This window comes from Netta rufina (assembly GCF_964035555.1).
Source record: "Netta rufina genome assembly, chromosome: 14".
Classification (NCBI taxonomy): Eukaryota; Metazoa; Chordata; class Aves; order Anseriformes; family Anatidae; genus Netta; species Netta rufina.
Genome location: NC_140137.1, coordinates 10,328,385 through 10,354,494, shown reverse-complemented (window position 1 = coordinate 10,354,494; position 26,110 = coordinate 10,328,385). Strand labels below are relative to the sequence as shown.

The 26,110-nt window shown below is 53.8% G+C and overlaps 1 protein-coding gene across 3 annotated transcripts in view; it reads left to right on the top strand.

The window, feature by feature from the left end:
* NEURL1B (neuralized E3 ubiquitin protein ligase 1B) overlaps positions 1-26,110 on the top strand; it is a gene marked incomplete at both ends in the record, with an annotated part of 113,874 nt that extends 87,764 nt beyond the window's left edge. For all 3 annotated transcript variants that reach the window (XM_084295295.1, XM_084295293.1, XM_084295294.1), the window contains 4 exons: positions 20,648-21,208; positions 23,904-24,611; positions 25,438-25,563; positions 25,866-26,110. In XM_084295295.1, coding sequence (XP_084151421.1) covers positions 20,648-21,208; positions 23,904-24,611; positions 25,438-25,563; positions 25,866-26,110 — 1,640 coding nt within the window. The remainder of the gene's footprint in view (positions 1-20,647; positions 21,209-23,903; positions 24,612-25,437; positions 25,564-25,865) is intronic.

Below are 26,110 nucleotides of genomic sequence, written 5' to 3'. Positions count from 1 at the left end.
CTGTGTCGGGAGCTTGGGAACCCCGCGCTTGCCAAGTATCTCATGGTTAGCACACAACGGGTGAAGGCATTGTCAAATTAGCAGCGAGGTTTCTACCCGGAGTGGCATTGAAATGAGTAATAGGCCGGGGCTAATGAAAGGCAGCTTCTATATTTGAACCGGTTGAGGAGGCACTGGAGTGGAAAGGAGCTGAGATGTGTCAGATGTGCTCAACACCGGGCCCCGAGGTGCTGCTGGAAGTCGCTACTGCGGGACGTGACACGTCCCCGCCGGGCTGGCCGCTCCTCGCCCTCCGGCAGCTCCCTGGGGAGCCCAGGCCGGGAGCTTTTATTGATTTTATTGCCTCCCTCTCCTTCACCCCCCTGCCCATTGTTCACGCTCATTTTGCAGGCGGGTGGTTGGGCAAGAGCAAATTTGGGGTATTGAGGCGCGTTGCTTTCCTGTCTCCTACAGGTGAGAGATAAACAAGGGGATATGGACGTGTCCTGGCCTGCGGGCTGGGCCGATGGCAGCGATGGGTGCACTGTGTTGTATGGCCCCTGTTGGATGCTTTATCACGGCCCCATACAGGAGTTGCTCTCCTGGGCCAGCTCGTTGATGAGCAACGCCCCTCCGTGCCCCAGCCCTTGTGGGTGGCGCGAATTTCTCCGTGCCGATCGCTTCCCTCCCGTAGGGCTGGCGGCTGGACGAGGGCAGGAGACTCCGCGGTCCTTGAGGACAAGCAGGCTGGGAGAGGTTAAAATTCCCCTGACCCGGAGAAGCCCTTACATGGGGCTGGAAGGAGATAGCGAGGAGGAACATCTAGGGAGCATCGGGAAGCCGAGTGGCCTGGTGGCACAGAGGGGACAGCTGCGGGAGGGCAGGGGGCACTCGCCGGCCAGGGCGTGAGCAAAGGGCTTTGCAGTTGGGATGCAGTTGTTGATCCTGGCCCAAATAGGGCAGTTGGTATTTGACAAAGGAGCCAAATTCCCTTTTAAGAATCCGGCTGGGATCTGGTTGCAGCGCTTCTCCCACTGCCTTCCTCACAACTGCAAGGAATACCAAGTATGAGTGGCATTTGGGTCTGGCAAGGACGGGGGAGAATGGGGCTTGTTCTGGGAGAAATGGCTTCGGTTTCTGATTTTCTATAAATTATTTTGCATTCTTGCGAGCGATGCTTTTAATAATTAACCCTTTCTCAGCAAGCCAGAAAACCCGAGTTTTGACCTTTCCCGGGCTGATGCTCACACCTCTCAATCAGCTGCAACACGGCGAGGGCCAGGGCAGTGGGATTTTTGAGGGTAAAAGCCGACATTTCTGTGTGTCCTTTTCAGTATCCTGATGCCTGTTGTCACAACGTATGTACTTCTTTTGAATGAGAGGAGTGATGAAGTCCATTTAGCAGGAAGAGACCTGTCTGCCTTTTGCAGGGGGTAAAATCACATTTACAAGAAGCGTTTTTGTTTAGGTTTCTTCCCTCGTCCCCGCTCCCCCTTTAGTTGCTTGTGATCCACTGTAGGAGGAGTTCTCGGCGTTGCGAGCAGGGAATCAGCTCGGTAAGGTTTCTGGTTTGGTTCCAGTTTGACCTCAACAAAACTACAAAATAACACTTCAGGTTGTTCTGGTTTGAGTGAAAAAGATATCTGTGCAGACCAGTTTCTGCTCTGCCTTTGGTTCAGCTCCAAGATTGCAGGTGTTAATCCTGCCTCGGTACCAGCCCCATTTTGCCTGCTTTCCTGCCTCTCTCAGCCTGGGAGTCGAGCTTTCTACAGTCTGTCACTGATTTTGCTGCTGACTCCCTGCGTCACCCCCTGAGCGTCTTTCTCATACGGTGCCTTGTGCTTAAAGGAGGCAGGCAGCGCTGCTCGGCTCACATGGGTGTAGGAGAGTTCATTAATTAACATGCAGACGTGAAGCATCTCCAGGAAAAAGGTCGCAGAATTGCAAAAACGAGATTAATTCATTGCTTCTTTTGTAGCTTTCTGCTTTTCCACTCTTCAAAAGGAAACCTGTGAAACCGCTTAGCCTTCCCGGTGATTTAGGGCTGGAACTGCCTGATCGTATCCCGAGGACTATCTTTAACCAGCCTTGCGCAGCACATACCCAAAAATGTGCCACAGCCAACTGGCGTGATTAATTCAGCCCTGCCACTGGATCCAGGCTGCTGAGACCGTACAAGCAGCAGCACCCGAGCCCGGGAAGACATCACCTCTTGTGGAAGGCAGTGCTAAGTGGAGCTGTGTGTCATGCCCCGTGGCTGGTTGCGCTGTCAGACGCACGCAGCGCACTGCCAAGTGTGTCATTAAGGCGAGAGCTTTAAGGAGCTTTGTGCGCTCCTTCCTTACGCTCTCACGCTGCACCGTGGTGTCCAGGTGCCTTCGCTTCTCTTTTGTTGTTTAGAGGGGAATTGCGTTACGAAGAGGTAGGAGTAAACGGCACTTTCTCCTCTTTTATTTCCCCGGATAATTGCTGCTGGTAAGAGGGAGCTGCGCGTCACCGTCTGACCCCGGTGCAGCTTCCCATCTCACACCTAAGCCTGTGGTTGCAGGCAGAGCTCTTGGAGAGCCCTCACCGCAGGCAAAGGAAATTGCTGCTTCTCAGCACAATAAAACCTGACAACCTATGGAGGTGCTTAAGTGTGTTTAAGGTGTTTAATTTTAGGCAGTCAGGTCTGAATGTGCAAGCATTAATGTTTACTTGACATGAAAAGGATGAGTCACTCGGCAGCTTATGCCGTGCTTTTCTTCCCATTCTAGTAAGGATCCTCCTCGCGCACCACGTTCAGTGACTTCTCAGTTAGGAATGAAGATAAGCACCTTGCTCCTCCTTAGCTGCACTTTCGGACAGCCACTGTCCTTCTGCACAGGTTGCCTCGAAAGGGAACGTTTTCTTTCTCATCAGCATCCCACTCTTTGCAGAGCCTATCTGTGCAGGTTGGTGGCTAACATCAGAGCGGGCTTTCCTCAGCTGGAGCACTGCGATGGCTGGGGTGGGTTCGGGAGGGGAACAGGGAAACAAATCTGCTGCTCCCAGCAGGGGGATGAGCGGGGGCTTCTTTGCTGGGGTGGCTGCTTGCACGGTGAGATGCGATGAGGCCAGGTGTGATCCCCTGAAATGCGTGCCAGCTCTCATCTCAGCTGCCTTGTGGTGGTTTCCATCTCTTCTCCTCGGGTCCGCATCTGCCTCATCCCCTTCGTTCCTCTCCTTTCTTGCTCCCCAAGCTCCTTGGCTTGCCGTGCCTGCTGTTGCTTCTTGCCACAGCAGCCAAACCTTGGGGCTGACCACGCCGAGCACCTTCCCGGCTCCTGATGAGCTCCGTGGCTCCTTTGGGGCTCCTGGCGGCATGGCAGAGCTGGCAGAGCACTTTGCAGACCGTACCCACAGGGCAGATGCGCGTGGTGTTACCAACAACTGCAGGAGCTGGGAGCCCGAGGGGCTGCGGGAAGGGAGCTGCCTCCAGGTCCAGCCTCGGGGAGGCTTTTCTGTCCGTGGCAGCTGGAGGCAGCTTTCCTGCAGGAGCATTTCCATATTTTGTTTTGCCTTCTCACACAGGCAGTTTCTCCACCCTTGCCCTTGGCATCCCTCGCCTGCTGCCTCCTGGAGGGGCCAGCCCTGTCTGTGGCCCACGTGCCTGATTTGGTGGCCCTCATGCCCTTGGGTTGTGCCACCTCCCTGCAAACCTCCCCATCCCATCCCATCCCATCCCATCCCATCCCATCCCATCCCATCCCATCCCATCCCATCCCATCCCATCCCATCCCATCCCACCCCATCCCATCCCATCCCATCCCATCCCATCCCACCTCACGGCAGGCTTGGTGTGGAGGAGATGCTGTTCTCTCTGTGTTGCTCCCCATCTCGTGGTTGGCTCTATTTTTTTTTATTCCCTATATGCTAAAAGGCACGAATCACTGGCACGGAGCCATCTGCCTGAAAGCCCTACCCCCCCGTACCTGTGGCTGCCCCGTGGGCTCAGGCCCCGAGTGCTGGCACATTCAATTCCTGGTGCCTGAACAGATGAAGCAGGGCTTCGGGGCGGAGGGAGGGAGGGGAAGGTGATTTCTTGCCTGTTAATTTGTTTTTCCCTCTGTGTCCAGGGAGATCTCTTCCTCTGCTTTGTGTAAGCAGGGCTCGCTTTGCTCCCGTTTTTTTTTTCTCCCATTCTTTCAGACCTCTGGCCGTGGAGCAGCTCAGAGGTCTCCCACCGCGAGGAGCAGACCCCATCCCTTTCCCTGCTCCTGCGAAACCCTGCCTTTTTTTCCTTTCTCCACCCGCAGCACTGGCATAAAGAAACCGAATCGGAACATACGGAATGACTTCTTGCTCGCTGCTGGAATTACCCAGGAAGGCTCTGTAAAGAAAAGCCATTTAACTGCGTTTCAAAGCTTTTCAGTACAGCAGGGAAATCACATTTAGGGTTTTTTTAAGAGCTACTGCTTCTTTGAAGGGAGAAAAATGGATGCGTTCGTGCTTGTAGAGTTGGGTACATGCACATAACAGGTTTCTTTTTCTTGTTTCGCTGGGGATCTTTACATAATAATGAGACTTCTGGATTTTAGGAGTTGTCCTCTTTTAACCACCCATTTGTCCGTGACTCCTGTTTTCCTGTGATTGCACCCCTGATGGCATCGTGTCTTACAGCTACATGGCAGAAATAAGTAGGCCACATAAAAGCAAACCTCTGTTTTTCGTAGCCTGTATAATAACGCCGGGAAGGCAGTCAAGAGAGAATTTCCCTGAGCGAAAGTTTTCCATCAGGTCTCCAAATGTCACAGAAAACAGTTGTTTGATTTTTTGCCCTCCTCCGTAACGCGAACGTGAAGTCTGCCAAGCCCTGCTTGACAAGCCGGAGATAAAAGATAGAACAGCCCATTTGGCAGCAGAAACGAAATAATTTCATTCAGGTTTATCTCTCTTTCCTCGGCGATAACTGACGCCGTGGCAGCAGCTTTTCTCAGCCTGTTATCTGTTGTGGTCTCACTGGGGCAGCGGCTGCTCGGCGTGACGCGCTCGGTAGCTCACCGAGTGGAGTTCAGGAGTTATCTGCTGGGCGCGATGCTAAGGTTGGAAGCATAAATCCTAATGAGGGGAAGTGGCTATTTCTCGGGGCCTTGGCCTTGGCACGGTTGGATGGAGATGGTTTTGGTTAACGGAGGAAGCCCGAGCAGAGCTTGAGGCTGGCATCTGGTGGGAGCAGCGGGGCCGGGCTCCCCGTTGTGCCTCAGCTCCGGGCTGACCTTATGGGGCAGGAAAATGATCTGCTGGGGCTGGTGTCCTGACGGGGGGCAGAAGCAGTGCTGGGAGGAGGAGGGGACCACCGGGGCTGCGGCGCATTATGGGTTTTTGGGAGGAGGCAGGACTGGGCTCAGAGCACAGGCTTTCCAGATGCCAGCTGGATGATTAATCCCAAAGCAGAGACTTGGTGGAATAGGGAAAACTGGAGCCATCTGGGTCACTGGAGGTCTTAGCAAGCAGGTTTGTTACTCACCCGCTGGGAGGGACATCAGTGGGGCTGGGCCCATGGGGACGAGGGTGGGCTTGGAGCCACTGCTGGTATCTGCGCCCAAGGGGTGCCTTGACGAGGGGCTCTTTGGCGGTGCTTTCCCCAGCGTGCCATCCAAAACTCCCAATTACTTCATCCTGCTAAGTGAAAGGGTTTCTAAGTCCAAACCCTGAGATCATTTACCAGCTGGCTGTTGCTTCATGTTTGGTGATAAGATCATCACCCGGGGTACTGCGCGGTGTCCATTGTGCTGGCTCACAAAGCAGCGCTCACTGCCGTACGGCGGTTCATGGGGACAAACTTCACAAAGTGCTTAAAGGACCTGACTTCTACCTGCCAGTCTGCAGCAGGGTTTCTCCAGAGCATGGCAAACGCCACCGTGTGCCAGCAGGGCTGGGGACACAGGTACAGGAATGGGCCCGGCACAGCGAGCCCCCTGCCAGCAGAGGGGCGAAACCCACAGGATGAGCATCGAGAGCAGACGTGCGGAGAAAGACCAAATGCCGTTAAGTGTCCAGAATCGATGCCCTGATTTTGGGTGTTGTTTGCAGGAAGGTCTGAGTGCCAGACCCTTTGGGGCAGCCGTGGTCAGAGCACACTTGGGTCAGCGTTTGATCCGTGGGGATGCTGTGGGGCTGCTGGCCTCCCAGCGACCAGCTCAGCAGCTGCCACCTTATGTAGGAAAACGTCTCTCTCACCTCACCTTGCAGGCTCAGCTATTTCATGTAAGACCTTTTGCCTACATGGAATTGTGCAGAACGAGAGATTTTTCTGAAACACGAATGTCTCCTTCCAAACGAGCTCAGTCGACTGCTTACGTTACCCGCTCCGGAAAGGCACGTGAGCGTGCCAAATGCCAGCGTCGGCACACAGATAGTGGCAATAATGGATCTGCTGTCCCTTTGCACCCTGCTTGCTTCCAAAATAACTCCCATGTCTAGACAAAGGATGCAGCTCACCTGCAAGGCTGGGCTATCGCTTCTGTTTGTTTTGCGATCGCATAGAAATTAAGGGGCCAATTTATTTTAAAAGGTTCCAAGAAATGCCTCTGCAACCCCACTGTTTATTCAAAAGAGAAAGAGAAATTCATAATTTATTGAATTGGCGTGTGTTCTGCTGGGATTATTCATTGGAGAAATGTACCGAGCGATTTTTTGTATCCTAGTAACCAGCTATGGTTGCTTTTCCATGAATAATCTTTATGGTTTGACTTGACCAGCCAAATCGAGGAAGGAAAGCTCAAGTAAATTAAATTTATGAAGGCAACAAATTACAAGGCACAGACAGTTTCTTTGTAGGTGAGAGGGAACAGCGTTTTTTTTTTTTCTCCCCCATTTAACGACACCATCATCAGATTGACAGATGCTGGCTGCAGTTTGATGGCGCTGAGCAGAACAAGGAGAGCTTCGGTAATTACGAACCGAGCTTCAGAACTTCACTGGTGTGATGTTTGTAATTAAGGACTTGGCCGAAACAGTCCCTTTTTCTCCCAAATAAGCGCTGTGACGGCTCTCAGCACTTCCTAACAGCCCCGCAGGTTCCTTCCCCTTTGTGTGATGGGGGAGCCAGGGCTGGGGATCCCCACGGCTCTGAGCTCCCTCCTCTGCTGCAGGCTCCCAGGATGAACTGGGAAATCCCTTCCCTCTGCTCCAGTTTGGGATCTGGTACCCGAATAAGACTCATCTGCCTGACAAGGATGCTGGGAGGCTTGGTTGGTAAAACACCTCGGGGAGCTCGTTCTCCCTGAAACGCCGGCCCCATGGGAAGCAGCTGGAGTTTGTCACTTCAGCCACGTGCTTGCGTTTTCCTCTTCGAAAAATCCTTTGCACTAAAAATTAGCCCTGTTTCAAAACTGGGTTTCAAGGTACCGTGTTTATTGTGAAACCTCTCTTGCTCTTAGAAATGTTAAAAGCTATCTTTAGAAGCAAAACAAAAACAAGAATTTGCTTCCAAGCTCCCCGGAGATGTTTACTATCTCTTCCACCCTCTTCAAGCATCCAGCTGGCCATCCCGAGAGGGCAGAGGTATGCTCCTTGCAGGGAGGTCAAAACCGCTTCGCATTTTCAAACAAACTATTTTCAAAACATCTTTTTATACCCTTTCCTATTTGGTAAATGTTTATACAGCCGTGCAAAAAAACCCGTACTGCTGTAAACACCGAAACCCGCGGGCACGCCGGCAGGATCAGTCGGTGAGCCGTGTCAGGCAGCCCTTTGCCAGTCTCGTGGGTTTGCCTTTGAGCTTAATGGTATGAGTTTCAGAAGGGGGGAGCTTTTCCCCCGTGCCTTTGGCCCGTGGCCATTTATTTTCCCTCCCTGATTTGCTCCCTGCCTCTTGCCCTTCCAACAGCTTCTAAATGAACCCAAGGTGATGGGGAGGAGCGTTAAGTGGGTCAGTGCCCAGGATGCTTTCCCTTTCTGTGCTGCTGTTCCTGTGCTGAGCCAGGACATTGCTTTGGAGCTGTTGCATCTCCAGCCATCCTTCATCACAGCAGACTCATCACCTGCCCTGCCAAGCCAACGCTCTTCCCAAAGCCCTATCTTTTTCATACCCTTTTCTCCCTGGGGCTAGCACCGGCGTCGGGAGTATGAGTTTTGGCTTGTGTCTGTCTGTGGAAATGAAGGATGAGTTGCTGAAGGGAGCGATGCTGCCTCACAGCTCACCACACCTTGCGGGGTGGAAATGTGGCACTCCTTGGGGAGCGACCCCAGGACTCTGGGGGATCTCAGGGCAGAGCTGCTGGCTGAGCTCCGTCCTTTCTCTGCCCCCCACCACCCTGGGGGCATGCGCTCCACCGGGGCTTTCCCCAGTGGGGATGGTTAATTCTGAGAAAGAGGAGGACATCCCCCCATCCCAAACACCGTGGGCCAGCCCTGCCCACGCAGAAGATACTCCAAATCAGTGGTTAGAGCTAGGGGAAATGAGGTGTCGACAGGAGGCAGATGAGAAGGACGGAGCAATGGGCATGGTCGGGGGCACAGACGCCGGCCGGGAACAGCGCTGCAGGACTCCTGTCCCCGTGCCAAAGGACAGGGGGCTGCCCAGTGGCTTGGACTGGGATGTGTCATGGCTGGGGCCACCCCCTCCTTGCTGGGCACCTCCTGGAGCTGGTAAGGGGCCCCATGGCAGCATCTCACGGACAGGATCTCTGAGCACAAGGAGCCCCGCAGCTGGGGAGCTGCTGTGTGGCCCTGTGGCACTGCTTGTGGCCAGATGAGGGCTTCTGGTGCTTTACAATCATTAAAAGTTTCTGCTGCTGATCCTGCCTTGCTGGGTGGCCCAGAGAAGCCTAAAGGGGTGAGTTAGGAGATGGTGCTGTCTTGGCCTCACCGAGCTCTGCGTGCACAGGGGGCAGAGCCGAAAACATCCCCAAACGGACCGGGTTTGCTGGTCCTGGGCTCTGTCTTAAAAAAAAAACACTGCAGTGGTGCTAATGAGAGGATTTTCTGGTTGGGAACCAGCACTTTGAGCACCTCTCCCAGCTCCAGCAGCTTCTCTGGCTACGGGTGCTACACGCAGGTGTCCCCCGGGAGCGGTGCGAGCACACCTTGCGGGGGGCCGCGCGGCGCGTGCCGCTGCTGGAAGCCCTCCATGGAGCGGTGCCACCAACGTCACCTCTGGCCACCGCAGCTCCCTGGCGGAGCTGTGCCAGGGCAGACGTTGGCCACTGCCACCGAGATGATTTTCAACGCTATTTTTAGACATCTCGAGTGCAATCCGGCTCAGCTGAAGCCAATTCCTCGATGTGCTGGCAGGGGCTGGGCGGGCGCGGGGGGACGCGCGGGGAGGCGTGGGGGAAGCCGGGCGCTCCCCTTCCTCTGCCAGCAGCGGGTCGCTGCGGGGGACACGCTGCTTACAAGAGGTTTCCCTGCATCTCTCGACACTGCTTCCCAAACGAGAGCAGCCTGGGGATGCCAAGACGCTGCTCTGGGAGCGGTGGCACCGGTTACACCAAGCGTCCTAAGCATTCGGGGCTGGGGGAGAGCCCCCACGTGGGTCCGTTTTGGTGCATCGGGTCTTTCCCTACATTTGGCATCCCTTTTTCCACGTGTTTGCAGCTCAGAAGCCCCTGGGAGCATCACACAGCATGGTGCCACGTGCTTGGAAGAAGCCACGGGATGGCGCGTAGCCGTGCTGCTGCCTGGGCTTCTTGTGGCCGCAACCAGCAGAGGCTCTCGGCTGTCAGCACACCATCGTGGAGCTTTTGTCTGCTAATAAAGCTGTGCTCCGCAGTAAAATTAAAAAAAAACGACAACAAAAACTAACCAAACGAACCACCCAAAGAGAAACAAATTCTTTCCCTCCACAGTTTCTCACTTGTGATTTATAGGTGTGTTTTTCCAAGCACATCCAAACTGGGCCAGCGACCGACTCTGAATTAAAGTGTGACTCTGCCAATTGAAACAAGAGCCATCTGGGTGGAAACTGGAGGTTTTGGACAGCTGTTTGTGTTGTTTTGGTCAGGGTTTCTAAAATTTTCAGCTCCACAGTTAGTGAGGAGTGTGCCGGTTGGCCATACAGTGGGATTTTATCGGTGTAAGCTATCTAGGAAGAATACAAAAAACCTTAAACCAGCCATAAAAACCACAGCAGCTCGCATCTCCGTGGCAAACTCTTTGAAGTTACTGACCGAGCATGCTCGGCTGGATGATGGTCCAAGCTCCACTTCAAAAAGGTGGGAAAAAGTGACAAAAAGCAGTGCTTTGCTCTGCCTGCTCCTCCCCTGCCAGGCAAGCGTCCGCGTGGGATCACTTTTGAGGCTGTTTGTTTGCTGGATAATTCACACATCAGCCCCCATCTCCTGGGAGCCATTCCTTCCTTTGAGGGAAGGAGCAATGAAGTGCTTTGGCCTTTTTTTTATTATTTTTTTTTTTTCCCCAAGAAAAGTTGGCTTTTATCTTCAGCAGTGCAAGGAAATGCCTCCCAGCTCCGGATTCACCTGACTTTGTCGTCTGCTGGCTGCGGTGCAGAAGGAAGAGCAACGGGAGAAAAATGTTGACTGAGGTGTGCTGGGATCAAATCCCGCTGGCGTTAAGAAGATTGACACGGAGGTTTAAAAATAAACCTCTCTTGCTCAAATCCTTCTTGTGTTGAAATAATTGAAGACATTTGAGCTGCAGAAAGGGGCTGAGGTCATTGTGTGTCCAGTAATGGTATGACTGTATTTTCTTTTGTTTGGACAGTTTAATGTCTTGAAGTGGCTCTTGTTTCCTCTTATTAATTCCTGTAAATACCGTGGAAAAGGATCTCACAGCTCAGCCACGCAGCAGCCAAGTGTTGCACAACCCGCCAGCATCTCTCAACCTGGCTTTGTAGCACAGCAGAAAACTGTGCATTGCAGAAAGCTTCAACCCAGGAAAAAAGGATGTGTCCTTTTTGGTGGAATGTTTTCCTCTGCTTCTGGACCAGCAAAGAACGCTCCTTTTTTTGTTTCTTTCTTTTTGGCTTTTCTTCTGAAGATGCCGCGGATGCCGTGTATTTGGAAAAAGCTCTATCTTCATCTGAGCATTAACTAAAACAGCCATCAATAAATGTACAAAAATTGTGCAGGTTGGACTGCACACTAACAGGGTGAAGTCCCATCTGCATGATTGTGATGAGAAGGTCAAATATTCAGCAAAAGACCTGTAAAATTAAGGAAAACACTGCAGAATCACGGTGTAGCAAGCTATGTGAGCTATTCCTTGTATTCAGAATTACATTGCTTGTGGTATCCGAAAGGATCCTCCAGCACTAAGTCTCCTTATCCCTGACATCGTGACCGTCTGCAGTGGCATTGCAGGAGCTTTTCCTGCAAAGCTGAAGTTTGGTGGTGTGCTGAACCCATCTCTCCAGTCCTGGGGCTGTGGTTTAACCCAAGCCCTGTCTTCGAGTAGAGAAGAGGATCTGAACAGTTGGGAATGCTGCCATAAAAAAAAAAAAAAAGCTGTTGCAAAAAGAGGCAAGGAAAAGACCCATTATAAAAAAAGAAATTGAAAAAAGGGGAAAAGAATCCTTAGCTTGGATGGAAGAACTCCAAAAATAATTAACAAATTAGCCTGCTTTCCAGCGGTGATGAAATCAGGAAAATCATGGAAAACTGCAATGACAGTAAATGACTTGAGAAAATAGGGGTGAAGGAAGAAGAAACGAGAACAGTGTGGACGAGCAGGGCCCTCCCCTGTGCATTGCCGTGCTGCAGAAGCGGAAGGAATGGGAGAACACAAACTGCTGAGATGCAGCCCAGAAAGCCATGCTCGTGTGAGCTAGCTGGAAGCACGGGGTGCACATTTGGGTAGGAAACACCCGCACTGGGGGAACGCCGGGGCAGGAGAGGCAGTGCTGGATGGGAGCTGTGAGCATGGAAAGCTGCTTGGATGTGATGCTCTCAGCCCTTTGGGTGGCTTGGAAAGGGTTTGGTTGATAGCAGCCTTGTCTTAGAGCTCCCTGATGGGGTCCCTGGTGCTCACCCTGGGTTAGACCCACCATCCAAACCCCACGGTGGGTTGCCTGTAGTTTGCCAGAGCTCCCACCACCGAAATCCCCTCTGTGCCTTGCGATTCCTGCAGGGGAGCTCTCCTGGCAGAGCGGAGGAGCTGTGCTCCCCCCTCCTCCATTTAATTATAACCAGTTATTCCCATCCCTTTGCCCTGTTTTGGATTCTTTACATATTGTTTCTGAAAAGCTTAGTGGAATCACAGCCTTTGTATATATAAAATATAGGATGATTGAAGACCTGGCCACTTCTTTATTTAGCTTCCTCAGCCATGCGTTCCTCCCAGAGCATTTTCCCCTCTCCCTGCCAGATCACTGTTTAAACTGTGTGTAAATACAAAGGGAACTATGGACAGCGTTTAAAAATGCTGCACCATCTTGGGAGCAGGGCTGCTGGAAAGCACATCTTCCTAGAGGCCTTTTTTTCCCCTTTCCCTGTGGTTTTGCGGCTCCCTTAGGACAGATCCAAAGCCCTCCTTGGGTGCCACTGTTATGTCGAATGGCTCTCTGGTTATCCATCCCTGGTGGGACTCAAATAGCTCCATCGGTTTTGCTTTTAACTGAATTCTTCCCTGTCCTCTGTCTGTAGAGAAGTTGTAATTAGGAGGAAAAAAAAACACACACACACACACACAAAACAAACCTTACAACTGCTGTGTGGAGAGGAGATAAAGACGGCAGCGGCTTCTGCAAGAAATCTGAAGCAAAGAAAAATAGCAGGTTTGTCCCCTGTATCATGAGCATTTCTTGGAAAAAGCTGAAAGCCTGAATGAACGGCCCAGCTCTCCTCTCTGCTCCCGGAACATCACGCCAAGCTCTCTCTTCATCTGCAGTTTTTCTTCCCATGCAGCCTGCGAAACATTTTGGTGCTCCCGTGCAGGTTTCCTCCCGTTTGCACCGCGAGCAGAAGGCGCCCTTGGCTCGCAGCGCACCTCCATGGGTCCCACGGCTCGGGTGCTGGCCCCTCTCCAACAGCCTTTTGGGAAGGAATCGACGTAAATTGTGTACGGTCCGGATTGAGAGTGGTAAAGGCAATGTGAGCACTGGCTCGGAGGGTGTTTGCAGAGAGCAACGGGACCAGAAGTGAGGCTCAGCCACCTCTTCTGCTCCTCACGTGGTTTTTTTCTTCCTGTTCCACCAGCTGCCCTCCCCGTGTGTCTGCAGGGGCTGGGTGGGTTTCCTGCGTCAGGGACAACAAAATTCTTTCCCCCTTTTTGTTCCTACGTCGATAGGTTGATGGAAAGGATGTGCCGAGCTACAGCGCTCTTCCCGTGAGCCCTGGGTTGAAACGCCGCCATGGGATAAAATCGCTGCAGTGAGGATGCTAACAGGGAATGCATTTCATTCTCCAGTTTCATTAAAAGCCACGAACATGGGAACGACGTGGCCACTATTTATAAATCCCCGTGCAGCTGGTCAGAAGGAAAGGGGCTTGGTGGAAGCCCCTGACACCGTCAGTGTCAGTGATGCCACCCATCTCATCCTCTCCTAGCTCTGCAACACATCGCTGCCGTGCTCGGGGAAAGGAAAAACCCTTAAAATGATGGGTTTTAAACACAGAGCATCGCTCTGAACAACATTTCTGAGCTGTTCGTGCTGTTTGTAGGAGAAAAAGAAAGTCTTGGAAGCCAGGAATTAATGAATGGAGAGAAGCTGGGGACGAGGAGACAAACCCAGGATCATTTTTGGTCTATAAGCTGTACTCTAACGAGGATCCCGTGCAGTAACACACGAGGGATGTCCCACGGACACAACAAGGGGTCCTCCCTGGGGGCACAGCAGCCCCCCAGCCCCACTGGTGGCGTGCTGTGGGTCCTGGGGTAGCACTCAGGCTGTGTTTGCAGTCTGTGTCTGTCAGACAGACCCTGGGGACACCACAGCCCATGAATTAAGAATATCTCTGTGAAAATCCGTGTTTGAGCCATGCTGCATGGTCAGAAGTCCTCTCCTCTAATGACCGTAGGAGCAGCCAGTAGAGATGAAAGCACCCCAATTAATGGGGCACTAATACCCCATTTCTGTATGCAACCAAAGCAGAACCCGACGGCTGCAGAGAACCCGAGGGTTTTCCACCCCTCTGCCCCTCTCCTCCCTCCCTGGGTCCCCGGCTGAGATCACAGCCCCGTGTGCCCAGCAGTGCTGGGGCTTGCAGTGCCTTGTCCTGCGCTGTGCTGCCTGCTCCTGGAGAGCAGGGAAAATCATAAATCCCAGCGATCCGTGCTTTAATTGCTGGCTGACAAGCCGAGCAGTTAGGCTTGGAAAATATTTAGTTTGCTAGCGCAGCAGTCGGGAAGCGTTTGCGGAGTTGCTCAAACAGCTGTCCGCTGCTTATTTCTTTGCGCTTTTGATCGCTTCCCAAAATTGTGCCGTGGGCTCTGAGCTCAGGATTAGGAGATGAAGTGAGCGCGGCAGCCCTTTGCTCTCCCCGCGGTACCCTCAGCTTTATAAAAAAGGGGAACAATTGTGCAAGCAGATGATGCATCGAGGAGGAAGGTTTGTGCTCCTGGTGTATGAAACCACACGCTTCATTTCATTTCTTTCTTTATTTTTATTATTATTTATTTATTTTATTAGTGGACACAGTCCAAGCATTCCCTGTAGGAGTTATTTATAGTAAGAGTGGCTGCTCCGTTGGTTTTGACAAGGTGTTTTTATCTTTGGCCAGGAGACAAACGTTCCGTCTAGTTTTGCATCCCGCGTTTCATGACTTTCAAATCCCCGACATCCCTCAAAGGCTCCTTGAGCTCTTTCTTGGCTCTTGAGCGTGGCCTTCCCAGCAGCACAGCTCTGGGTGCCGGGGCCACGCTCCCAAGGCTCCCCACCCGTCCTGCAGCTGCTTTCATCGCTCGCACCGAAGGACTTAAGCGGGGATTACGCCACGACCCCTGCCTTTCCTCCATCTCTCTCCCGCTCGCTCTTGCTCTGTCTCTCATTAACCGAGTCTACGAATTTGTTACTAGAGTTGCAGACTCATTGACCCAGATTTGCTAATCGTACGGGGGAGAGGAGATTGCTTCCCTGCCTGATCGCTGGCTTCTGTGTGTTCGTGGAGCTATTTATATGCAGGAGAACTAAAAACCCGTAACAAAGAGGGGGCCAACTTTGCAGTGGAATTCATGCGTGCACAATGGGAGGTAAAACAGGAGAGAACGGAGGGGAGTGCAGGGGGCTCCCCTGTACTTGCAGGCCCGTCGGGAGATTTGGGGATAGCAGACCCTGTGGGATAGCAGAAACTCTTCTGAAAATGCAGCACCATCAAAGCCTGGCTTTGGATGTATCAGGCTTGCTTTCCTTTACCACCAGGAGACAGTTTCTTGGCTGTCTCACCTGTGCAAGGCGATAAATAAATAAATAAAACCACCTGTAGGTCAAAATATCTTTTCATTTGGTTCCAGATTAGGAAATGCTATTCAGTTTTTGTTGTTGTTGTTGTTGTTGTTGTTTTTGGAGTTTAAATGGTCTTTCATTTGCAGGTGATGAAAAGATTTATTTAATTCAAACTAAAGCAAGTCTGTGGCCAAGTTTAAGGGCCAAACACCTTCAGCCTCAATAAAAGAAGGCAATGGCGAGGCGTGGAAACTCTTGAAGGCACCGGACAGAAGGAAACTGCTCTGTGCTTGTTACGGTAGGGAGGCAAAAAGGCAAAGAGACGTAAAGATCCAGGGACAGAGAAGGAATGAAGAAGTGATATGTCCCTGTTAGAGAGGGTGTTTCTGATTACCTGGGGACGATGTGCTGATGTTTTGCTGATTTCCAGCCTGTCTGGATGAGCCTGACCTTACCAGCACGTGCCGGCAGCGCTGCGAGCCTTGGATGCGCTCGCTCTTCGTGCCGGAGCTGCCAGGTGGGGACGTGGCCTCGGAGAGGTTCCTGCACGGCCGAGTCCTGGGGCTGGGTGATGGCTTCTTGCTCAGGGAAGGGTTTTGTCAGCACCTTTCAGCCTTGGGGCAGGCCTTCTGCCATGGTTTATTTTCTGCTTTGAGCCAGCTGGTGCAACATGGAGGTTGACGGTGGTGCTTTAGCTGCACATTTGGTTTTCTGGCTCCGATGCTGCCGTTGTTACGTGGTGTTCGGTGAACTGGGAGAGCAAGGGCCTGGGGTTGTTTTCCTGCCAAGGCAACCGCTCTTTCCCTGCTGCTTTTCAGCTGGCATGGTCATGCGTTGAGTTTGCAGGAGCTCCCCACAGCACACAAGGTGCCTGCCTCGCCAGGTAGTTATGCTCTGTGAGAAACGTGTCTCCTCTCCTCTCCCCTCCTTCCCAAGTTAGTCTCGTAGAAAATGTCACCAAAGCCATGTTTCCTGCGATTCTCTCCAGGCTCTTACATCTCCCTTACACCTCAGTTTCTATCTCACTCTGTCGCAAGCGAGCTGTGTGGATTTTTTAACTGGCTGGAAATCTGTCTGGGGTTAGAGGCACAGGCAGGGAAACCTCTGTCAAAGCAGGGCTCTGGACTGGTCACGCAAACCACAGGGCTTTAAATGGGGCTATTTATTAATTGTACGGTTGTGTTTTCCAATGGGTGCATGTTTGAACCACCAGGATGTCTGGAAACGAGGCGGGATTCATGCAGCCGCCGTGCGGTGCCGTTGGTAGCCTGGCTGCAAACTCACCCCGCCGAGCGTGGAATACATCAAAGCCGGCACTTCCCAGAGAGCTCCGACACGTTTTTCATATTAAAACATGAAACCCAAGCGCCAGCAAAACACACCGTCTAGGCAGAGGGCTAAATTTATATGTGAACAGATTTTTATCTCTTGTTCTCAGCAGATAAGATCACGCCGGGGCAGCACGGGGCTGGGCTTTGTTCAACGCGCAGCGGGGCGAGCGCGGCACCGACCCCGCTCCTGCTGCTCCGTGCTCGCCTTTGGGTCTGTGAGGGCGGAACTGCTGGAGTGCCCTGGGTGCGTGAAATGTGACCGCATCGTCCCGGCCTGTTGGGATTTTCCTGCTTGAAAGCCAAAGCCACCTTGCCCCTGCTCTCCAGGAGGCTGGTTTAATGTTCAACGGGGCTGTTGCAGCGGCGCCCCAGCTGTCTAGTGTCGTAGGAAAAAGTTGTAATGCTGCTGATAGAGAGACGGCCGTAAAGATAAGGCACGGGGCGTGGGGTGGGTTCCTTTTCTCTCGTGCAGTGAGCGTTAGTGGGTCAATGCCACGCTGCATGCCACCCTTCGGCCTTGGCTGTCCACGTGCGCACACCACGGGGCACCACGCCGTGCTCTGCCAGCTGCTACCACCGGGACTGCTCCCAGGGATTGCAGTTCCCCTTACATCCCCCTTCATCCTGTCTGTGTTCCTGTTCGGCACCTGGCTGGCCTGTATCTTGCTTGCCCTGTGATCCTGTGCTTTGCTTGTCATGGATTTATCCCCGGGTCCCAAGGAAAGGGACACGGGGCGCAGCGAACACCTCTTGACGCCGCGGTTGTACAGTCAGTGCTGACCCTGGGGTTACGCACGGCACTCCAGGAGCACGGTGCCCTCCTCCTCCTTTCCTCCCTCATCATTTTCTTCCTCTGCCTTTTCTTCCTCTTCCTCGCACTGCTCCTGCCGCCCTGCTGGGCTGGCTGCATGGGGCCAGGTCAGGCAGCATTGGGGTCAGCTCCCAGCCAGCTGCCCAGCCTCGTGCCCTGCACAGCAGCAGCTTTCAGAGAGCTCTGGCTCTGAATTTCACCTGCTGCTCTCAGGGAGGGTACCGTGCTGCAGCAGACCTGATGCCGTGAACAAACGGGTGAAAAAAATGTGTTTTCTAAATGTATTTTTAGAACTGGAGCCGTGACACATATGTGGAGTTTGTCCAGGGTTTGCCTGCTGTAGCTTTTTGACATGCAAAACGCGTGTTTAAAAAAAAAAATCTCCAAAGGTCAGCGCAACCTAAGAAACAAATGTGGCTGCCATGTGCGGCTGGTGAGAGCAGAAAGGAAAAGCAGAAAAAACTCCAGCACAAAAAGCAGCAAAACACTGGATGGGAGCTCAGGGCAGCACCCAGGCGTGCCCGGTGCTTCGTGTCCCATCCAATGGCCTGGGACTGAGTGGTGATTCAGGGAGTGCAGCATCCGAGAGCCTCACCATTTGGGTCCTCCTGGCTTCCCGCGGGCTGGAGGGATGCAGGTTCTCTCTTTTAGACAGGGAAGTGAGGCATAAGGAGAAGAAAGGACTTGCTCAGAGCGTTGTAGGTGCCTTGGAGCTGAAGGAGGAGTTGGCGTAGCTCCTGACTGCCCATCTCGGCATCGAGGCACCATCGGGTGGTGTTTCTGCCCCGGGTTTGGCTGTTGTTCCCCCTCTGACAAGTTTTTGGGTGGGAAAGCCCAGGCAGGAGAGGGGAGGTTCAGCGGGGATTAGAGCACTAGCAGAGGGCCTGAAAGGCGAGCCTAACCCTGAAAGCTGAGCTGCAGACGAGGGCAATTCAGAGGCACAAACATCCTGCTGAGCTTGCCTCGTCCCCTTCGGTACATAATGAGTAAAACACATGCCCGAGTGCGGCGCTGAGCAGGTTTCGGTGGGAAGGCCGTGCCTCCCCTGCCGCGGGTTGTGTCAGGCTCTGGTGCTGGTGGCAGCCGGCAGGTGTTCGTGCCGGGGGAGCGGCGTTATAAATAAACGCTCCCTGCATTTCCTCCTGCAGGCTTTCCTATTGTTTAGTCACAATATGCTTTCCTGTTTTGAAAAAACAAAACACCAGAAAAACAAACAAAAATAAAACCCAACACTGTCCTGAGGTTGCTTTCTGGCAGGGCAGGTGGGAAGCAGCTGGAGGGGGGTGCCCCCTGCACCCTCTGTCCTCCGCGCGCCCTCACCGTCCCTGCACGCAGCCCCTGGGCACCTCGGAGCCTGTCCTGGGAGCACCACCAGAAATTAAAACTCTGCCTAAGATCAAATTAATTAATTAATTAAGATCAAATTAATTTCATATTTTTAATCATTTTTTGGCTTGAAGGCCCCACGGATCCAGGAGGAGCAGGTGAGTGCAGGCACAGCCAGAAGAGCGGCGGCTCCTGCGCGGCGGCACGGCTTGCCGGCACCATTTGCAGGCAGCCCCGCGGAGCAGCACCCACGGGAGCAGCGGGTGGCATCTTCTGGGCCTCTGGTTTTTGGGAGGCAAAGGCCTGAGCTCTCTGCTGGGAACTGGGGAGAGAAGGGGCTCCTGCAGCCCCTTTGCTGTGGGTGGCAGTGAGAATGGCACCGTGGGATGCAGCAGCCGGGGGCTGTCTCCTGCCCATGTCCCCCAGGTCGCTGCTTTCTTGGCCTTGGCACTGGAGGGGTGAAGCCCCCGCAGGCAGGAGGGCAGGGTGGTGTTTGCTCACGTTGGTGCACAGCAGGATGAGTGGTTCACAGTCACGTGCAGGTCGAACAAAGCGCACACAAAGGCCCTTTTCTTTAGCCTCTGCGTGTTCCTGTCGTAATTCAGGACTGCCCCGTTTGCTCGGTGGAAGCAGGAGCTGCCAGCCTCAGCTCTTCGGCTCCTGTCGCAGATGGATAATGCAATGCTCAGCTCCTGCCCTGCTCCTCCTGCAGACACAAAGATGGGGATTACTTCCCAAATGCCTTCATTGATGCCAGCCACAAATTCAAGCCCCAGCTTCTCGCTGCCTTCTGGGTTTTTCCCTGCTGAAACAGTCCCAGCTGAAGTGAGGGTAGCCCCGTGGTGGTGGTCGCAGGGGAGCCTGGTCCCACTGCATTTGGGGCTGTGCAGGAGGGAGCATCTCTGCCTCGGGGAACTGACAGCTAAGGCTTAAGATTAGAAGTGTTTTTTTTCTTTTTTTTTTTTCTTTTTTTTTTTTTCATTCCTGCTTCACGCCTCTGTGAACTTCACTTTAGGCCTCAAATCTGCTTTTTCCCGAAATCGGTCTCGAAATTGCTATTGACTTGAAGTGCTGCAAGATCTCGCTCATAAATTCTCCTTCTCCCATCTGTAGAGGGAGGGTGGCAGGATTTCTGCGCCATCTGTGGTGCTGCGAAGCTGCAAACACGCGTTGGTTACAAGGAGCTCTCAGCTCCAGCGGGAGGCTGCGTGTACCGGCGAGGCTCTGCGGGATGAGCTGTTCCTTCCTGGGGCTGTTGGGTCTGGCATCCGAACCAGGGGCTGGGCTGGGAGCTTGGGGAGAACACGCTGGCGATGCAGGGGGAGTGCTCCAGCTGCGAAATGTCTCGGTGTGTGCGCTGCTCAAAAGCAATGTTCATCATTGAACAAAATTAAGGGAGAGGAGCCAGTGGCTGCACAAAAACGCGAGGCGTGCCCCTCATCCTGAGCACCTCTGATCTTAATGTGACTCTCACAGACTGTGGGAATGTGGCCCCGGCCGGCCAACGGGATGATTTAACCACACGTGCCTTGAAATAGGAAACGGGGAGCCAGAGTGAGAGCATCAGGCCCTTCCGACTGCAGTCGGATGCATCTGACGGGAACAAAAGGATGCTCTCTGCCCAACTGCGCAGGGCGCAGAGGGAAGCTGCCTAGCCTTTGCCCCCGCGAGCCACATTTGCCTTATGTTTGCATAAAGCTGGGGGCCAAGCTGCTGGAACAAAGAGCAGCTTGTGGCCGAGCACGGCATTTTAAGGCTAAAGAGCCCTGTGAGCAGCAGCGCAAAGCGCCACGCCGCTGCCCTGCCCGGGGAGAGCCCGCGGCGGAGCTTCCCGGGCTGAGCGCACGCGGTGCCGGGGCCGAGCCCTCATGCCGGGTGCCGTTTTCTCTCCCGCAGACACAAGCCACCAGACCCGCTCCGTCTCCAGCCGCCCCTACTACAGCCTGCCCAACAGCAGCCATGAGAGGCGCTCGGTCCTGGCCGTCACGGAGCCGCCGCGCTTCCACTCCCAAGCCAAGGGCAAGAACGTGCGGCTGGACGCCCACTCGCGCCGCGCCACGCGGAGGAACAGCTTCTGTAACGGGGTCACCTTCACCAACCGGCCCATCCACCTCTACGAGAAGGTCAGGCTGAAGCTGGTGGCCGTGCACCACGGCTGGAGCGGGGCCTTGCGCTTCGGCTTCACCATCCACGACCCCTCGCAGATGAGCTCCGACGACATACCAAAGTACGCCTGCCCCGACCTGGTCACCCGGCCCGGCTACTGGGCCAAGGCTTTGCCAGAGAGGTTCGCCGTCAGGGACAATATCTTGGCCTTCTGGGTTGACCGTCACGGGAGAGTCTTCTACAGTATTAACGACGAGGAGCCGATATTGTTTCACTGTGGTATTAAAGTTTCCAGTCCTCTCTGGGCGCTCATAGATGTCTACGGGATTACCCACGAAGTGCAAATACTCGGTGAGTGTGTGGCTGGGCTTGCTGTGCTCGTGGCTCTTTCCACAGTGGAGATAAAATGCATGATCTCTCTGGTTGATTGCTTCCACAGGACACTTAAGAACAACTAATTTTGTTTTTTTTTTTCATCAAATTAATCATTTCTCTTTTGGCAGCAGTGAGGGTCCAAAAAGCAGTACGGTTCAGAGATGTCAGTGATGGGAAATGCTGAGGCTGTGCATTATAGCAGCTGAGTGATAGGCTAGTTGGAAATCTCTATGTGTAACTTTCCCCAGCTTTTACTTAGCTGGCTGTGCTGCTATGGCATGGAAAAACGTGGTGCTGCTTGCCAGCAGGGTCCCAGGGATCGAAGAGACAAAGACAAGCAGCTCTGCTTCCCTTTTCTTCCCCAGCTACTGCCAGTCCACTGGAAAATTATGACCCATTCCCCATCCATGTCCTGGCACCCTTCCCCAGCCCCCCTCTGAGCTCTCGGCCTTGGTGGCCACCTAATTTGGCAGTTCAGCAAGCTGTGTTTGCAGACGTAACCTGCCTTAGCCTTCCCTTCTGCATGGGCATCACTGCACGCCTGCAAAGCACCAGCTGCAGCCCAGGATGAGGAGAGATCAAAAAATACAGTGCAAAATAGAGTTCGAGACCCTGGGCACTGCACGGCACATCTCCCCTCAGCCCTCAGCAGATCCCTGCAATCGGGGGGTGCCTGCCTGCACCTTACAAGGCACCATCCCTGCAGAAGGCTGCAAGAGAGGCTGAATTAATGAGCCGAGTGCCGTGGAAGCACTTTCCCTCTGTGACTTTTACAGCAAACACGTTCAGGGCTAGATGGAGTGTTTTGAACTGGTCAATACCAGAGGGAATCCTTTTATAATACAAGTGCTGCCCTTTCCTGGGGGCTCCTAGGAGCTGATTTGGTGTTAGCAGGCAAGCTCGAGGGGCTGCTGCCTCCACCCTCACACCGAGCAGGCGCCATGAAACGGGCCGGTGGGCAGGCAGCCCTGCCACGCATTCTTCAGAGCAGTACCAATTATTTTGCAGCTGAGAACGCTCCACATAAACAGCACTTTGACCTGCCTGCTCTGCCTCAAATGCGTAATTAAACCTTACCAGTAGCTTATCCTGTAATTGCAGCCGTGACGCGCTCCAGCCTCTGGTGCTCATCACAGAGGCGAGGGAGCGTTTGCTGCATTGACCAAGTGCAGCTGCTTCGCCAGAGCAGTCCTTCTTCCTCAGCACATTAGTTAGGAGAACAAAATGCTGCTTATTTCTGCCCTCACGCCTCCCTGCAGCCCTGCCTGCGGCGGCCAAGAGCTCAGCGAAAGCCTGTGCCTGAGGGCTGCTGTACTCTGCCTTGTTGCGGAGCAAAGTACCAAGCCCCACAAGCTGCCCCGGGCATCAGGGCGATGCTCAGCCTCCCGGGGCATCAGTGGATGCAGCCTACAGATGTGGTGATGCCTTAGGAGACGTGTTTGTCTCTCAAACTCCTCCCAAAATTTTGCAAGCTGTGATATACAGACTGAATGCAGATGCACGAAATGCACCTTTCAGCATCACAAAGCTCAGATGTGGCTTACTCCTCCTCTGGGGGAGCATTTCTTGCCACATGCCCTTGCCACCAGGACTGCCCTGGCAGCCTCTCCTGCACAGGCTCCTGATCTAAGGCAGCCCTTCCTTCACTGCTGCCGGATGCATTTGGGAGTTACCTCCTTTGGTAAAACCCCAGTGATTTTCTCCTCCGAGTAGCTGGCAGTGTTGGTGCTGGGATGCTTCACACCTCCCCGTCTTTGGGAAGATGAGGTGAGGAGTGTGCTTTGCTCCAGCACTCTGACTTCCACTGGTTTTGGCTTTGCTTCTCTGGTTATTGCCTTCCCTCTGGAGTGAAATGTCCAAGGCACCCCAGGCAGTCCTGGAGAAGGAAGGACACCACTGAACCTCCCCACATCCTGAAATCCCCCCTCGGCCTGGCATGGCCAAGGTGAAAATATGGGAAGTGAGTTAAGAGTCAGAATCCTGACCTTCCCTTTGCTGTGAAGGGGGAAAATAACTCTCTTACTGTAAAAAAAAATAAAAAAAAATCATCTTTCTAACACCTGCAGCATTGAGGTTTTGTGACAAATTCTCAATCCAAAATCGCTGCAGTGGTGTGAACACCCCTGAGATCCAAGGCTTGAAATCTTGTCGTAAAACAACCTCTCCTGGGCTCACCTGTGTCTGGACATGTCACAGTTTAAGGCAGTGATGAGTGTGAAAGGAATACAAAGCCATGCTTGTGCTCCTTCACCCAGCGCCGTGGCAGCTTGGGCTCGCACAGGACCTTTGGACGTGGGGACAGGGAGACGTTTCCTCCTGAAGGGAGCAGCTGAGAGCAGTCAGAGCCCTGCGCTCAGAAATCTGCAGAACCAGGCTGTTTTTTTACAGCTTCGCCCAGTTCAGCAGAGCAAGGAGCTGGCAGGTGGTGTGGGTATTTCACAACTCTTGTTTCTCCTCAGCTGGTGCCGAGTTGCAGCCGTTCCCCTGCCCTGCTGCCTGCCCCTCGTGGGATTCTCCAGCCCCGTGTTCGTTCGTGGCTGACCTCCGTCCAATTTTTCCATTCGAGGAGCAGAATTCAGATAATCCCTGGGCTGAAATAATAATAGCAGAGGTAAGAGTAGCCCGTTGTGCCCTGTCTCTAACGCCCCGTGTCGCTGGCTTTGCCTCGCAGATAGCATGTTTGCGGAGACCATGACCAGCGCCCGCCTCAGCACCGCCCGTCTCAGCACCTGCCTTCCGCAGAGCAGCCACGACTCCGCCAACTTCAACAACAACGAGCTGGAGAACAACCAGGTGGTGGCCAAAATCGCAAACCTGAACCTGGGCCGGGTGCCGGGGCTCGCCACCGACAACCACCTCATCCCCTGCTGCCCAAACCGGCGGCAGCGCGCCCCGGGGGTCCCGGCCTTCCTGGACACGGACCTGCGGTTCCACCCCACCCGCGGCCCTGACATCACCTTTTCTCAGGACCGGATGGTTGCGTGCACCAACTGGCAGGAAAGCAATAGGACCTTGGTGTTTTCTGACCGGCCCTTGCACATCGGCGAAAGCCTCTTTGTGGAAGTGGGACACCTCGGGTTGCCCTACTACGGGGCCCTCTCGTTTGGCATCACTTCTTGTGATCCCAGTACTTTACGGACAAACGAGCTCCCGGCAGACCCGGACTTTCTCCTGGACCGCAAGGAGTACTGGGTGGTGTACCGGGCCTTCCCCGTCCTCAACAGCGGCGACATCCTCAGCTTCATGGTCCTGCCGAACGGAGAGGTGCACCACGGCGTGAACGGAGCCAGCCGGGGAATGCTCATGTGCGTGGACACCTCGCAGTCTCTCTGGGTGTTTTTTACGATCCATGGTGTAATCAACCAGCTCAAAATATTGGGTAAGTGCCTTATTGAAAGGAAGAATAACGGGGAGCACCTGGCTGGTGAGGTGTCCTGGGCCAGGAGGGGGGCAGTGGGCTGCCTGTAGCAGAGCTGCTTGCCAGAACGAGGTGGTCACTGATGTGAGTAAGCAGCTCCTGACCTGACCTTGTGCTGGCAAACAGGAGTGAGTGAGATGTGGTAGGTGTCACACAGATGTATGCAGCCTTTGTAAGGCCACCAGAAAGGGCTGATGATAGCTGAGCGATAGCATAAGTGGCAGGTAAGGAGGCAGGGACAGCTGTGTGTGGGGCTGCCTGGTTTATAAAGAAGTTGTGTGTAGGAAACATTCTTCATAAACCCATGATTCCAGTCAACAGGCACTAAACTTCTGCCTCGTTAAGAGCGATGGTTTTTGTGAGGGCAGCTCTGGTTTCAGTACATGTTGCTGACGGACAGCAAGCTCTCCAGGTGCTGCCACAGCTCTGGGATCAGAGCTCACTGTTTAAACTCTTGCCTCTGCCCCAAAACTGAGACAGCGGCAGCCTGAGGCTGCTGTGCTGCAGGGAGCAGGGCTGCGGGGAGTCCACTTGCACCCCACACTGGCTGTCAGAAGCTGCTCACCAGGCTGAAATACCAACAGGAACCAAACGGAAGGAAAACCAAGGTCCAGGAGGCAGTGACTCCAGAGGTCCCAGCTAAACCTCTGTGCCCCTGTCGGGGCTGAGGGGCAGCACTTGGCTCAGCAGCTCTCTGCGGGGTGGGAGCAGCTCACCACGAGGGCTCAGCAGAGGGGGCCGTGCGTCCATCCGCCCGCTCGGGCTGAGCTCTCTCCTGTGCTTGCAGGCACTGTGCAGTCCAGCCCAGTGACCGTCTCGCCCTCAGGGTCCCCCGGCGGCTCGCAGTACGACAGCGACTCGGACATGGCCTTCAGCGTCAACAGGTCGTCCTCTGCCTCCGAGTCTTCGCTCGGTAAGGAGAGAAGCAAACAGAGGCTTTAACACCGGCTGTTGAGGGTGCTAGGGCTGTGTGAGATAGCAGGGAAAGCTTGGGGGGAGATGCTACCCCTACTGTGAGGCCAACAGAAATAGTTGGAAGGCAAAGAAAACCAACGGGAAGTTTTCCACAGCCTGAAGGAGAGCCCTGGGTTACTTCCCGCTTGGTCAGCCTAATGGAGGAAGGGTGGGCCTTAAAAAATTGACGTGAGGGTGTTGTAGGCGGGCTCGCCCCATTCTGCTGACTGACCGATCTCGTTTGTCTCCCCTCCTTCGCAGTGACTGCTCCCAGCTCCCCCCTGAGCCCCCCCATCTCTCCCGTCTTCCCCCCTCCGGAGCCATCAAGCAGCAAGAACGGGGAATGCACCGTCTGCTTTGACAGCGAGGTGGACACGGTGATCTACACCTGCGGACACATGTGCCTCTGCAACACCTGCGGTCTTAAGCTGAAGAAGCAGCTCAACGCCTGCTGCCCGATCTGCCGCCGGGTCATCAAAGATGTTATTAAAATCTACCGCCCTTAG